Source organism: Nerophis ophidion, linkage group LG22 (genome assembly GCF_033978795.1).
Source record: "Nerophis ophidion isolate RoL-2023_Sa linkage group LG22, RoL_Noph_v1.0, whole genome shotgun sequence".
Lineage (NCBI taxonomy): Eukaryota > Metazoa > Chordata > Actinopteri > Syngnathiformes > Syngnathidae > Nerophis > Nerophis ophidion.
This window is the reverse complement of record NC_084632.1, coordinates 9540853-9557373: the sequence shown is the minus strand read 5'-3', so window position 1 is coordinate 9557373 and position 16521 is coordinate 9540853. Positions and strand designations below refer to the sequence as shown.

The window sequence follows — 16521 nt, the reverse complement described above, 5'->3', positions numbered from 1 at the left end:
TAAATTGATGATGAATCAATCTGATATTGGCCCAAAAACAAGTGTTGGACGATATACAAGCAAAAAATGCTCGTGTAAAAAAGTATAACCCATTTACCATGATTTAGTTTGGCAGAAAGGTAAACACGCCTTCAAATTACAGATGAAAAACGTCTTAAGGTTGTTTATTGATAGTCTCCACAATGAAGTTCCAATAAACGTAAGTACACAAAGGTAGGAAGTACACACATGTAGGAATTGTTTAATCAAGAATACAGTTTGGTAAGATCTAAAAAAAAAAAAAAAAAAAAAACAGCTACACAATTTTACAGGATTGAGTCATGCCGCTAGCTTAATGCTAACTGTCGTGGAAATTTATTAAAGACGATCCTTTAGTGACAAATAGCTTTAAAATGATTTATTAAAGTAACAAACAAATAATAACAAGCTTTGCAAAGCGAGACCAAACCAGAACGACACATCCGTTCGTTCCAGCTTGTTCTAACTCCTTTAGAATTTGACAAGACAATTATACATTCTCAGAAGTCCCACCCTCCATGCTCATTTACATACAGTACACCAGTGGAATTAATACCCAAAGTCCTGTGAAGGGGAGAGGGTGTCGTTTGCCCAGAGGAGGGTGGTCACTCAGGAAAGGGGAACAATTTAGCTCTGTTGGGGGTCAAGAATAAATGACACATATGCCAAGGTCAACTAAAGTCCACATGTTACATTAAAACAAGTACAAGTAATTTTGCTATCACATAACATAAAATGAAACACCTCGTTGAAAATGACCTTGTGGGCGGTCTGAATCAGTGACGTGCAGTGAGGTTCAAGGCTGGTGAGGCACTGACTTCATCACAGTCAGATTTATAAATAAAAAACCCTAAAGAGTATCTTATTCACCATTTCATTGGCAGCAGTTAATGGGTTATGTTTAAAAGCTCATACCAGCATTCTTTACACATACAAACTGTAGCACACAAAAAAGCACATTTAATAAAAAAAAACGTTTTTCTGGTCTTACCTTTACTTATAAATAAAGTCCAGGCGCCGCGCCTTCTGAACAAAAGCATTGATAACTTGACTATAGAAGTCTTCCTTATCTTTCTTCAGTTTTAAAAGTCTCTCTGTCTCGATGTAAATCACTGTCTGAAGCAAACCTTTTAGCTGCGGCGTTGGTCTTCCTTTAATTATTACCTCCTGCTTCGATTGAAAGTCCAGTTTAGAAAACTGTTTTATTTTAGATATGTAATCATCCATGTTAAAAGTCCAGGGGAGAGGAAAAAATAAATGATCGCTGCCGCTGCACTTGACTTGCTTTGTTGTCACTTATTCTGCAGCCGAGTAATAGCAAGAATGATCAATGGGATCACTAGCGCCCTCTACCACCATGAGGCGGGAGAACAGGTGCCTCACACAGAGCATCTTCGCAGCCGTTTTATGATTGCCCAGCACAAGAAATACGTTACACGCATACAGTTGTTGAGAAAATACACTGTACATTATATACCTCAGCTACCTAAACTATAGAAATGTATAATATAATTCATATAGCAATACGGTCTCACTGCACAGCAGCCAGCAGTTAGCAGAGTCATTGCGCAATCCATGGTGAGGCTCAACTGGCTGCTGACTCACCGCAAGTCTCTTCTCAGTATTTGAACGGCAAATGTGAAAATTCAGCGATTTTGAATAAAAATGATCTAAAACTGGTGAAGTTAAATGGAAATAACTTTATAAAGTATAATTACTGAATACATATAACAATTTAATATTTTTTTTTCTTTCCATGATGGCACGTGAGGCACCGCCTCACCTGCCTCCCCTGACTGCACGTCACTGGTCTGAAGGGAAACTGTGTACTCATCTTGCCTCCTCTCCATTTAATATAGCATAACATTACTTTTGAATGGTAAAAAGGGACAGGGACCAAAACCCTCAAAGACACATTTTGCTGATGGCGCCAATGAAAATCCAGTCAACTGAAGTCAAGCCTTTTGTCTTGTCTTGTTTGGCTAGTGATGCCTTCGCAAAGCTCTTGGAATCTGGGGACCTGAAGGGCAGCTCTGTCAAACTGGAAGGAGTCAACATGCCATTCCACCATCTTCTGGCCAGGATCTGCTTCCATCACCACTTCTCCGGTACACACACACACACACACACACACGCGCACACACTGCCTTTGTCATTTATTTGATTGGAGTGAATATTTACTGGATGCAGAGAGTCCTAGAACACAATTCATAGAACATTAGACAAGGAACAAGAGGGAGCAGATACGCTACTAAAGGAAAAGTTGAAGAAATGAGAGAAGAATACAAAACAGTGATTAATAATAGTCATAATGACTGTCATGCATTTTTGCTGTACTAGAGCAGGGGTGTCCAAACTTTTCGTACCGACGGCCAAAATTGAGAGATGTGGGGGCCACTTTGATACAATCTAAATATACTAAAACCAATACCCCGATTGTAGCTGTGATAGGCGCCAGCGCCCCCCGCGACCCCGAAAGCGAATAAGCGGTAGAAAATGGATGGATGGAATACAATATACGTCAATCTCTGATGCAGTTTAAATATACTAAAACCAATCAGTATAGGTTAATCAATATATGTTAAACTATCCATCCCATCAATTTTCTGCCGCTTATTCCCTTTGGGGTCGCGGGGGGCGCTGGTGCCTATCTCAGCTACAATCGGGCGGAAGGCGGTGTACACCATGGACAAGTCGCAACCTCATCGCAGATGTTAAACCATGTGAACATAATATCCATATTTTAGCTTTGCATCATTGATAACTAAACATATTTGACATAATTTTGCCCTAAATTAAGCATTTTCAAGCATGAAATGAATGAAAATGGAAAAATTTAAATAGTACAGTTAAATGATCAGACCATGGTGTTTAATATTGTGGCCACTGGCAATATTGCTAACATTACCATGCTAAAACTTTGTTTGCTAATTTTGCAGCCGATTGCTTCTGACTCTAATAACTTGGTACTTGACACATGTTAACTGATAGCATGCTAACATGAACATGCTAACCCTTTTAGCTAATTTTGCAGCCTAACTCTTCAGAACCATATGACTTGCTACTTGACACCTGCTAACTGTTGGCATGGTATCTTTAGCATTGTAGCATGCTAACTTTTTTTTAGCCTCAGTCATATAATTTGGCAACTGACACATCGTAACTGTTAAAATGCTACCATTAGCATTCTATCACACTAATATTAGCATAATAACTTTTTTAGCCAATTTTACAGCCACATACCTCAGTGTCATATAACTTGGTACTTGAAACATCCTAGCTGTTAGCATGATAACATTAGCATTCAAACGCAATTTCTACCAAAATTGCATATTTTATTCTTTTGCGTGCAATTTACTAATCGGGAATGTTTTTAATTTGTCTTAAAGGCCTACTGAAACCCACTACTACCGACCACACAGTCTGATAGTTTATATATCAGTGAGGAAATATTAACATTGCAACACATGCCAATACGGCCGGTTTAGTTTACTAAATTGCAATTTTAAATTTCCCGCGAAGTTTCCTGTTGAAAACGTTGCGGAATGATGACGCGTGCTTGTGACGTTATTGGTTGGAGCGGACATTTTATCACAGCACCACTCACGGCTAAAAGTCGTCCGATTTAATCGCATAATTACACAGTATTTTGGACATCTGTGTTGCTGAATCTTTTGCAATTTGTTCAATTAATAATGGAGACCATAAATAAGTGCTGTTGGTCCAAAGCGGTGGATTGCAGCTGCCTTTAGCAACCAAAACACAGCCAGTGTTTCTTTGTTTGTTGTGAAGCTTTAATATGGAACAGAGCTGTCAAGCGAACATGTTTCCCGACCACATGTCAACCGGCAGGTTTCAGTGAGAAAATTGTGGTAATAAGTCGGCTCTTACCGGAAACATGAGCGGAGCTTGCGTCCTCCTGCAGCAGCTGTCAAAAAGGCAGCTGCGACTTTCTTGGCTCCTCCAAGGCTTCTTTCAGAGACACTGGCGATCAACACACCCCTTCAACTTTCAGGTATGACTTTATAATCTCACTAAAACACTAGTAACACAATAATTAGATAATGTATTTTCCGGAATTATCCTAGTAAATGTGTCTAATAACATCGTAATCGCTCTCACTGCCCTCGCCTTTTTTTTTTTTTCTAGTGCTTCACTCTAACTTTCCTCATCCACAAATCGTTCATCCTCGCTGAAATTAATGACGAATTCGTCGTTTTCTCGGTCCGAATCGCTCTTGCTGCTGGTGGCTATGATTATAAACAATGTGAGGATGTGAGGAGCCCTACAACCCGTGACGTCACGCGCACATCGTCTGCTACTTCCGGTACAGGCAAAGCTTTTTTATTAGCAACCAAAAGTTGCGAACTTTATCGTCGAAGTTCTCTACTAAATCCTTTCAGCAAAAATATTGCAATATCGCGAAATGATCAAGTATGACACATAGAATGGACCTACTATCCCTGTTTAAATAAGAAAATCTCATTTCAGTAGGCCTTTAAGGTTGTGTCACGGGCAATAAAATTCCAGCTGCAGGCTGGAAAATGACCTCCGGGCCACACTTTGGACACCCCTGTACTAGTGAAAAGTAAAAAAAGTGTATACATGCGGACATACATATACATATGTATAAAAAATGGTAAAAATAAAACAAAATAGGACAAATAAGTTAAATTATTTGATGAAAAAATTAATAAAATTAATATCAATGTGATAGTGATTAGAGAGGAATAGATTATTTGTCATTCCGCCGTAAGTAGGCAGGGCCCGAGTCCACCCCTTAGTTTCCCAATCTTTACCAATATTTAGGCTTGCTTGCTTGGGTGGTTTCCCTCCTACCATTCCTAAAACATGTCTTAATTACAGACTCAAAATTGTCCGTAGGTGTAAATGTTTGTTTGTGTGTGTGAGCAGTCTTTTCCATAGACCCCTAATCAATTTTTGTGTCAAAATGACATATCATTCGGATCATTTTCTATGACGTGTGTGAGTGTACATACCATTCAAAAGTATATCAGCTGTGGTTACTGGGCTGTATTTGCTGTGCTTTTACTTTGTGGAATATATTTCATAGGTATGCTGTGGTGTGTCCTGCAATGTTTTACTTCAAAGTCAGTAAGGAGCAGTTTTATCAGGCAGAGTGTATGAATTCCCTGTTACTTAGTGCGATACAGCACATGGATGTATGGATGCTCGCTTCCCTCGCACAAGAAACCGGTTCTTCTCGGCCAAGCTTCACTTCCCATATTTTTCTCCTTTATGGTTTACGTGAAACATATGCAATTGATTCCCTCATTTTTCAAAGTGCTACGTAACACGGCGCCCCGGAGTCAGGTGAGTGCCTTTTGACCAATCATCGAGTGGATCACTTCAGATTGGCTTGTCCATAATCTCTATACACTATTCTGCACAGCGCCTCCGCTGGTTGCAGCCAGTATTGCACCTGCACACATTTGGATCAGGCAGCCATTTGTTTTTATTGCAAATCAAGTGACAGTCTGCTGTCTTCCAGTGGTGGAGAGGATCGACTCCTGTGCCTCCATGTACAGTCGCTCTGTCCAGGGTCACCATGTCTGTCTGCTCGTCAAAACTGTGAGTAAAACCTCTTTGTTAAATATATACAGTGGGGCAAAAAAGTATTTAGTCAGCCACCGATTGTGCAAGTTCTCCCACTTAAAATGATGACAGAGGTCTGTAATTTTCATCATAAGTACACTTCAACTGTGAGAGACAGAATGTGATAAAAAAAAAAAACAGGAATTCACATTGTAGGAATTTTAAAGAATTTATTTGTAAATTATGGTGGAAAATAAGTATTTGGTCAAGCATTCAAGGCTCCCACTGATGGAAGGAGGTTTTGGCTCAAAATCTCACGATACATGGCCCCATTCATTCTTTCTTCAACACGGATCAATCGTCCTGTCCCCTTAGCAGAAAAACAGCCCCAAAGCATGATGTTTCCACCCCCATGCTTCACAGTAGTTATGGTGTTCTTGGGATGCAACTCAATATTCTTCTTCCTCCAAGCACGACGAGTTGAGTTTATACCAAAAAGTTCTATTTTGGTTTCATCTGACCACATGACATTCTCCCAATCCTCTGCTGTATCATCCATGTATCCATTTTGGTATAAACTCAACTCGTCGTGTTTGGAGGAAGAAGAATACTGAGTTGCATCCCAAGAACACCAGACCTACTGTGTAGCATGGGGGTGGAAACATCATGCTTTGGGGCTGTTTTTCTGCTAAGGGGACAGGACGATTGATCCGTTTTAAGGAAAGAATGAATGGGGCCATGTATTGTGAGATTTTGAGCCAAAACCTCCTTCCATCAGTGAGAGATTTGAATGGTTGGCCAAATACTTATTTTCCACCATAATTTACAAATAAATTATTTAAAATTTTTACAATGTGAATGCCTGGATTTTTTGTCACATTATGTCTCTCACAGTTGAAGTGTATCTATGATGAAAATTACAGACCTCTGTCATCATTTTAAGTGGAAAAACTTGCACAATCTGTGGCTGACTAAATACTTTTTTGCCCCACTGTATGTATACATACACTGTATATCCCTTCTCAGTCAATGCAAGCTTCTCTTTATTTCCATGACTATTTACATTTTACAATGTCGTATCAAATCTATCAATGAACACACGTGGAGTTATATACTTCACAAAAACATACCTTATTTCCTTGAATTGCCTCCTGGGCGCTAATTAATTCAAAACCTCTTCTCACTACTGCGCTTACCAAAGGCATGCGGTAAAAGTAAGCATGCGCTAATTATTTTAAAACCTCTTCTCACTCCGGCACTTATCAAAGGTATGCAGTAAAAAATTGAGTGTGATGTAAGCTTTGACCTTAAATCCTACTGAATAGCTCTTAATTTTCTTCTTTTTATGCGATTTCAAATTACTGACGTCACGAGTTTGACCAGGCGGTAATACTAAGCATGCGCTAATTATTTTAGGAAGCGCGTTTGACCCGGCAGTAATTCAAGGCAGGCGCATACTATATGCCTTGTGGCAGTTCAAGGAAGTACGGTAACTGAAAACATGTTTTATATTACACTTTCTTCAAAATAGCCACCCTTTGCTCTGATTACTGCTTTGCACTCTTGGCATTCTCTCCATGAGCTTCAAGCACACCTGCTAAGTGAAAACCATTTCAGGTGACTACCTCTTGAAGCTCATAGAGAGAATGCCAAGAGTGTGCAAAGCAGTAATCAGAGCAAAAGTGGCGATTTTGAAGAAACTAGAATATAAAACATCCATCCATCCATTTTCTCCCGCTTATCCCTTTTGGGTTCGCGGGGGGTGCTGGTGCCTATCCCAGCTGCACATGGGCAGAAGGCGGCGTACATCCTGGACAAGTCACCACTTCATCACAGATGGACAACATTCACACACTAGGGACCATTTAGTGTGTTGATTGATAGTTTTGCTGTGACAATCTACAAAGTAAATTGTCGTGAACATGAGAAGGTGTGTCCAAACTTTGGGCCTGTCCGCTGCATCACGTGACAAAACTTCCTTCCTTCCTTCCTTCCTTCTCTGGCAGTCGGGTCAGACGGTGTCCATGGACGCCAAATGTGACGAGCCGGCGCTGCTGGGGAACGTGCTGGACGAGATCAAGCAGACCTTCTCTCAGTGCTGATGGTGTGCAGGGTAGCCCCGCCCCCTCACTGGAACACACTTCCCCTATTTATTCTTCTTCACGCTCCGTCTTTCCCTGCGACACACTTTCACCCTTTTGACTCCGCCCACCTCCTGGACTTCTCCTTTCCTCCTCTCCCTCACTCCCTCTCTGTGTCCGTCTGGGACAGTCACGACACGTAACCATGACAACCGGACTTTGGCTCCATTTGCGGTTTTACTCTTTTTGAACACTTTTGGTTTGTATCGTTCCATGTTTCTTTGTCTGAAGCCTGTCTGCGCCTTTTGTGTGTGCGTGCGTGTGTGTGTGTGCGTGTGGGCGTGTGTGTGAGACTGCTGTTTAGGCCTTGGAACCATGTCTCTACCAGACTGAAAAGAAAGAGAGAGACTCGTGCAGCAGCCTCTGACACCGTGGAAAGGAAAGCCAAGGCTCCATGTAAGGCCTGACAAGCCCTCCCAGTGAGCCCTGCTCTTACTCTCACATGCAACTTCAAAAATGTATCCAGAAACCTGGATTTAATTTGAAGTAGTCAGTGTACAGCTTGGAGGAGATGAGTCGGCGCACCGCCATTACTGTCCAAATACGAGTAATAGATGTACATATTGTATCCTCGGTGTGAATATTTTGCACTATTCCTGCAATTCATAGCTCTCCCCTGTGTGAACCACAGCTCTTCAGTGCCCGCGGAACTTGTGCAGCCCAGATCGGAACGCTAGCGGCGTGCTTGACTATTGACTATTTTGCTACTCACTCAATGTGTAGACAACAATGGCTTTGCGTTGACTCATTTTCATGAGTGGAACCTCCGTCTACAAATCTTTGAACAGGGTTTGTAAATTAAAAAGTTTGTACAGTGAAACAAAACAGTGTAAATATGAAAGAACGGGTTCCAACCTCCACAAGAGTCCATATTTGAGTGAACACAATCTAAAATGCTATGCACTACTGTGTATGCCACAAAGATAAGAAGTCTCTTCATTAACAAGCTAAAACAACAACAAGTGCCCTCACAAACGATCAGAAACTACAAAAATCCAAATATTGTATCCTCAGTGTGACTATTAAGCACTATTGCCTGCGAGAGCTGCACAAATTGTTACCAGAATTCATAGTCCTCCCTTGCGTGAACCACAGCTCTTCAATGCCGTGCTTGACTATTGACTATTTTGCTACTCACTCAATGTGTAGACAACAATGGCTGCGCGTTGACTCATTTTCATGAGTGGAACCTCTGTCTACAAATCCTTGAACATGGTTTGTAAATTAAAAAGTTTTTATGGTGAAACAAAACAGTGTAAATATGAAAGAACGGGTTCCATCCTCCACAACAGTCCATATTTTAGTGAACACAATATAAAGTGCTATGCATTACTGTGTATGCCACAACATAAGTATATCCATTAAAAAGCTAAAACAAGTGCCCTCACAAACGATCAGAAACTACAAAAATCCAAATATTGTATCGTCTGTGTGACTATTAAGCACTATTGCCTGTGAGAGCTGCACAGGTTACCAGAATTCATAGTCCTCCCTTGCGGGAACCACAGCTCTTCAATGCCGTGCGTGACTATTGACTATTTTGCTACTCACTCAATGTGTACACAACAGTGGCTGCGTGTTGACTCATTTTCATGAGAGTGGAACCTCTGTCTACAAATCCTTGAATAGGGTTTGTAAATTAAATTTTGTATAGTGAAACAAAACAGTGTAAATATGAGAGAACAGGTTCCAACCTCCACAACAGTCCATATTTTAGTGAACACAATATAAAGTGCTATGCACTACTGTGTATGCCACAACATAACAAATATATCCATTAACAAGCTAAAACAAGTGCCCTCACAAACGATCAGAAACTACAAAAATCCAAATATTGTATCCTCAGTGTGACTATTAAGCACTATTGCCTGTGAGAGCTGCACAGGTTGTTACCAGAATTCATAGTCCTCCCTTGCGGGAACCACAGCTCTTCAATGCCCACAGCACTCGTGCAGCCCCAGATAGGAAAGCTAGCGCCGTGCTTGACTGTAGGCCAGACTATTTTGCTACTCACTCGATATGTAGACAACAATGGCTGTGCGTTGACTCATTTTCATGAGTGGAACCAAATTGAAAAGTTTGTATAGTGAAGCAAAACAGTGTAAATATGAATAATGGCTTCCAGCCTCGACGAGTCCATATTTTAATGAACACAATCTATAGTGCTATGCAGTACTGTGTATCACACAAACATAAGTCTCTTCATTAGTGAGCTGAACTTTGCACACAAGTCCCATTTGTGCCCTCACAAACGATCAGAAACCACAAAAATCCTTAACTTCCACAACCATATTGCTATACCAACAAACTTTTGAAAAAGTAAAACCCACTTTCTACTGTAAGTCGGTTTTACTTTTTCACGCAGTGGAGGCACAGGTAGTCCCATCCTCTGTTTTGGCATCTTTCTCCAGAAAAGTCAGTTGTCATCACAATCACAATTAAAAACTTCAATACAAGCAAGCACAAAATGGCTGCCAGCGGGACGTAAAAGGCATGAATGAAGCGTAGAAGTGGTCTGCACACAGAGGTGGATGAAAAGGTTTGCAAATGGAGGTTCCACTGTACTGCTATTGAAGTTGCTTTTCTCCAGTAAAATTTTAGGTGCAGGAAGTTTGCAGGTCGCCTATGCTGGCTTGTTAAAAATATCTCCCAGTAGGACTGCTGCTACTAGTGATGGGTGGCACACTCACTAGCTGCATCTACACTTTCTTGGTGTTACCATATTGGTGCCATCTGCTGGATTTTCAAATAAAAAAATCACTACATTTGACCTGCAAATACCTTTTTTTTCCCCATACTCTGCAAGACAAGATGTGCAGAAAATGAAACTTGCAACTCTGGTCATTGAGCAAAATAGTAAACAGGGTAGGAACGTTTACCTTATTTTGTGGTACAAGGTTCAAATTATCCAAGACTTTGGAATTTTTAGATGGGTGTTGTCCAGGGTGTACCCGCCCGAATGCAGCTGACAGGCTCCAGCAACCCCAAAAAGAACAAGCAGTAGGAAATGGATGGATGGATGATGGCGACGGAAAAAAAAAGTCAAACGCTTTTCAGTTTATGAATATAAAAACCCGCTTCCTTCCAGTTTGGCAGTTGTATCGGTCACACGATGCACATGGCGGTATCAGCAGACACAGTATCACTCCTCGTGTTCAGTATCGTTTGACCCATCACTAGTCGCCCCTTATCAGTATTAGTCACCATTGGAATAACAACTTTTCTATTTGCCAGCTCAATCTTTGTTGCCCTTTTTTTGCTACTGGGCTGAAAGTAATAATAGTAGCAAAGTGGAGCAGGTCACACATTTCCCAGCTTTCACTTTCAATTACAATTTGTAAAATAGCATTGTTCAGAATGTACATTTTTTTTATTCACCTTTTCTTTTCCACAAAAAAAACTTGTCATTCTATGTTGACCTTTCTTCTTTCTTTCTTTTTTCCCAATGAAGCGTACTTGAGCAGTTTGTGTGTATCCAACCTAAGGCGAAACAATGTCGATTGTGAAACACAAAAACTGAAAGTCGAGAGTGTCATGTGACGCAGGTACCGAGAGGCTCGCCGGCTGTCTTAATTCTCTTTTGGTTGAGTTGTAGTGACATTTTATAATAATTGTTTGGCTTGTGAAGTATACTCTCAGCAAGGACAGTTTCCAAAGGCCCTGTTGTCTATTTGTTTCTCCATTATTCTCCTGCTGTCAAATGTAATGTTTTAAAAGGGGCTTGAATTGCATTCATTCCCTCTCCAGATATCCAACTTCAACGTGAAAATAAAAGCTGTAAGATGCTACTGTAGCCTGTCTCATGTATCAAGAAATATGCACTACTTCTGCATGTACAGTAAGTTCATCCCCGTGAGAATCCTGCTTGCCACCCAAGCGTTGAGTGGGACGAGTCAGGCTGAGCTGCAGTGTGCTCAAACAACCAGCAGGGAACATCTGCAAGCAAATAATAATGTATCTTCTCTTTCGGACTTAGCAGGAATATATAAGCATTATTTTTCTTACATTTATTTTATTTATTTATTGCATTCTGTCCTCACACTTTAAGTGAGGTTTGAGTCAAAAACTGTACGTTGTTGCGGCCTATGGCGCATTCTAAAAATACTGCTACAAATAAAGAAAAACATAAAATAAATCAAAACAAGTGAAATGTAACAAGAACATGTTGAAATGTTGACTCTCATAACACAAAGCTGCCACGCAGGCTGTTTTTTTTTATTTTTTTATTTAAAACTCAGTAAAAAATGAATAATGAACCAAATCAATGTTATGGATTATTTACCAATTAAAGGCTCCAATTACTTAACATGTATTCCACTTGAAAATATTTTTCTGTGAAAAATACTGCATTTTTTGTTTGCCATAATTTTTGTATGACAAAAAAGGCATTAAACATATATATATATATATATATATATATATATATATAACTGGGATTTTTTTTTTATTGTAATTGCTCCCCAAAAATTATGCATCAAAAGAAATGTGAATTATTTACATTTTTAAGGCTCAAATTACTTCACATCAAATATCCCACTCTTAAAATGTTATGGGGGAAATAATGCATATTTTGGGTTTTGCCATCTTAACAGAGAGTGCACAAAACATATTTTAATATATATTTAAAATATATATGTATATATTTAAAAGTTTGGACACCCTTACATAGTGCAAACACATTTCTTACCTTGTTCAGCTGAAAGACTTAATTTCCCATAAACCTTTTGTGCGTGCTATCAAGTCAGCTACCGGCATAAAAGAAGCCAAACGACGGCGTCTAGTTCAGTTTCAGTTTGTGGAACATGCATATACAAAGTAATGCAGCACATATTTTCACTTGTTTCATTACAGCACGTTGGAAAATGAGTAGAAAGAAGCAGAGCTTATTTAACCCTTTTCATACCATAGCAATTTTATCCAATTTCTTTGTTCTCTGTAACAGAAAACCTTTATTTCAAACAATTTAATTTAACCAATTTTTTTATTTATTTTTACATTTAATAAAATACCCTGAGTGGGACAAGTGTTAGACAATGCCAGAAAATTTACAAAAAATTTTTGTCATCACTTCTGAGAGTACTGAGCATAGAAGAAAAGGTCATTTCAAACAGCAATATTCAAGGACAACTTTAAAACAAATGTGTACTTCAGTGGTGGGGGGGAAATTGTGGCGTTCTCTTTACAATGAGATAAAAGACTGTAAAAATATATTCCAATTGAAAAAAATATATAAAGATAGATCATTAAGTTCATATGGACAGCCATAAGTGTTTACATTTTACTTTTTATTTATTATTTTAATTTTTTTTTTTGTCTGGTTTTGTATTTGCTTTGTATCATTCTGTGAGGTGTATATTATTATTATTTTTTTCTGTTTGGTTTATACTTTATGAAGTTTTGCACTTGTGTGTTTTTCTTGTGTTTTTTGATTGTTTCATTACATTTGGATGTATTTGTTGGTTTAAATCAGGGGTCACTAGGTAGCCCGCTGGCCTGTTCTAAAAATAGCTCAAATAGCAGCACTTGCCAGTGAGCTGCCTCTATTTTTTAAATTGTATTTATTTACTAGCTAGCTGGTCTCGCTTTATTCGACATTTTTAATTCTAAGAGAGACAAAACTCAAATAGAATTTGAAAATCCAAGAAAATATTTTAAAGACTTGGTCTTCACTTGTTTAAGTAAATTCATTTAATTTTTTACTTTGCTTCTTATAACTTTCAGAAAGACAATTTTAGAGAAAAAATACAACCTTGAAAATGATTTTAGGATTTTTAAACACATATACCATTTTACCTTTTAAATTGCTTCCTCTTCTTTCCTGACAATTTAAATCAATGTTCATGTAAATGTATTTTTTATTGTAAAGAATAATAAATACATTTTTATTTAAATCTTCATTTTAGCTTCTGGTTTTTTGACGAAGAATATTTGTGAACTATTTCTTCAAACTTATTATGATTGAAATTCAAAAAAATGATTCTGGCAAATCTAGAAAATCTGTAGAATCAAATTTAAATCGTATTTCAAAGTCTTGAATTTTTCTTCTGGAAAATCTAGAAGAAATAATTTGTCTTTGTTAGAAATAAAGCTTGGTCCAATTTGTTATATATTCTAAAAAAAAAAGGCAGATTAGATTTTAACCTATTTAAAACATGTCATCAAAATTCAAACATTTTAATCAGGAAAAATTACTAATGATGTACCATAAATTATTTTTAAAATGTTTTCAAAAAGATTCAAATTAGCTAGTTTTCTCCATTTTTTTTTTCAGTTGAATTTTGAATTTTAAAGAGTCGAAATTGAAGATAAACGGTTTCAAAATTTAATTTTCATTTTTTTCGTGTTTTCTCCTGTTTTAAACCGTTCAATTAAGTGTTTTTTTCATCGTTTATTCTCTACAAAAAACCTTCCGTAAAAGGAAAGAAAAATGTACGACGGAATGACATACAGAAATACCCATTATATATATATATATATATATATATATATATATATATATATACATACATATTTAATTTATACATACATATCGATTTGATATGGCGTGGCACAGTGGGCGAGTGGCCGTGCGCAACCCGAGGGTCCCTGGTTCAATCCCCATCTAGTACTAACCTCGTCACGTCTGTTGTGTCCTGAGCAAGACACTTCACCCTTGCTCCTGATGGGTGCTGGTTAACCAGTGCTAATTAGCGCCTTGCATGGCAGCTCCCTCCGTCAGTGTGTGAATGGGTAAATGTGGAAGTAGTGTAAAACCGCTTTGAGTACCTTGAAGGTAGGAAAGCGCCATACATGTACAACCCATTTATTATTTATTAAAGGTAAATTGAGCAAATTGGCTATTTCTGGCAATTTATTTAAGTGTGTATTAAACTGGTAGCCCTTTGCATTAATTAGTACCCAAGAAGTAGCTCTTGGTTTCAAAAAGGTTGGTGACCCCTGCTGTAAATAATATTCATGAAGCAAGACTGTATTATGTCAAAGGAGGCAGGAAAATATAAGAATTTTCTTCATCCTGCTACTTCTCAGGCATTGTGTGAATTTAAATTGTATAATTGATGTATAATTGTGCATCGATCAAAATGCACATTAATGGAGATGCACCTGGGGATAGGTTGATTGGCAACACTAAATTGGCCCTAGTGTGTGAATGTGAGTGTGAATGTTGTCTGTCTATCTGTGTTAACGCTGGGTGGTGACTTGTCCAGGGTGTACACCGCCTTCTCCTTGATTGTAGCTGAGATAGGAGCCAGCGATCCCAAAAGGGAAAAAGCGGTAGGAAATGGATAGATGGAGATAAATTAAAAAAAAAATGAAATGATGGATGGATAGAAAATATATATTTACAAAACCAACAACAACGGCTACTATCCGTGTTATTATTATTATTATTATTATTATTAGGCGAACAAGTTTCCCTGACTTGCGAAATATAAGTTCCCGAACAAGCGGTTTAGTTTTTTAGCGAAAAGTTGCTCGGCATGGAAACCTAATCCAAATGTTGCTTCGCTCCTCGTCATTGGCGCATTATTTCAACTTCCAGATCATGAACAGCTTTAAAGATATGACGCGTGTCTGACAAAGGCACTCACGCCGATTCACAGCCTTTTTTTTTTTTTTTGCTCCTTTTACGGTTCCAACAAGCACATGTGCACCACCTGCTGCCATTTGAACGCCAACTCTGTGTCGCGATAGCGGATTTTTGTTGGCTTTTTTTTTTTTTGGAAGGATTGTCAAGCTTTTACTTTGAAAAGGCCCCGAAGGAAATGAGTTGTCAAGCTCTTACTTTGAAAGGCCCTGGCGGAAGCGAGAGCCAGGTGTGAGTTTGTAAATTGAGTGGAGCTCACCGGGGCTGGGTTGACAATAACACAGGAAGAAGCAACGGCAAGCTTTTGCTCAAAAAAGGCTGAGTAGCGCTCTTAATTAATGACTTTTTAAGGCCGCCCGCCAAAAAAAAAAGTGTCCTTAAAAGATTCTTGTCCCCCGGAGTAACCTTTTCTACCTTTTTGATTTAGTTGTTGTTTGTGTGTGTGTGGCTGTTGGAACATGGCTCAGCATGGACATCATGGAGCCAGTTCTCAAAAGGCGCTCATGCTGGAGATGAAAAGTCTACAGGACGAGCCGGTGGAAGGATTTAAGATCACTTTGGTCAACGAGTCGGACATGTACAACTGGGAGGTGGCCATCTTCGGACCCCCCAACACTCACTACGAGGGGGGCTACTTTAAGGTGAGTGGCTAACGTTAGCTTCTATTGTTCCTCTTCCTGCCTCCTAAAAGTTGCTTTCTTCTTCAACAAAACAAACACTTTCTTAAACCAGCTGTGTCCAAAGTGCGGCCCGAGGGCCATTTGTGGCCCCCAGCTAATTTGTCAATGGCCCCCGGCCCATTCTAAAAAAATACTGTAATAAAAATTGAAAGGCCAATCCAATCCACTTTATTTATATAGCACATTTAAACAACAATAACGTTTCCAAAGTGCTGCACAGCCATGTTAAAAACAATTGTAAAATAAATAAATAAATAAATAAAATAAAATAAATAAATAAAAAGTGTATATATATATATATTTATATATTATGCTCCACCAATGACTGAATAAAAACCCATCCATCCATCCATCTTCTTCGGCTTATCCGAGGTCGGGTCGCGGGGGCAGCAGCCTAAGCAGGGAAGCCCAGACTTCCCTCTCCCCAGCCACTTCGTCTAGCTCTTCCCGGGGGATCCCGAGGCGTTCCCAGGCCAGCCGGGAGACATAGTCTTCCCAACGTGTCCTGGGTCTTCCCCGTGGCCTCCTACCGGTTGGACGT

General features: G+C 39.0%; 2 protein-coding genes across 8 annotated transcripts in view; both read left to right on the top strand.

Moving 5' to 3' along the window:
- Positions 1-11508, top strand: part of ap3d1 (adaptor related protein complex 3 subunit delta 1) — a 94652-nt gene extending 83144 nt beyond the window's left edge. For all 7 annotated transcript variants that reach the window (XM_061883211.1, XM_061883216.1, XM_061883213.1 and 4 more), the window contains 3 exons: positions 2005-2126; positions 5531-5610; positions 7581-11508. In XM_061883211.1, coding sequence (XP_061739195.1) covers positions 2005-2126; positions 5531-5610; positions 7581-7676 — 298 coding nt within the window. In that variant the 3' untranslated portion in view covers positions 7677-11508. The remainder of the gene's footprint in view (positions 1-2004; positions 2127-5530; positions 5611-7580) is intronic.
- Positions 11509-15505: 3997 nt separating this feature from the next.
- Positions 15506-16521, top strand: part of LOC133540539 (ubiquitin-conjugating enzyme E2 R1-like) — a 32586-nt gene continuing 31570 nt past the window's right edge. The window contains exon 1 of the mRNA XM_061883217.1: positions 15506-15941. Within this exon, the coding sequence (XP_061739201.1) occupies positions 15759-15941 (183 nt within the window). The 5' untranslated portion in view covers positions 15506-15758. The remainder of the gene's footprint in view (positions 15942-16521) is intronic.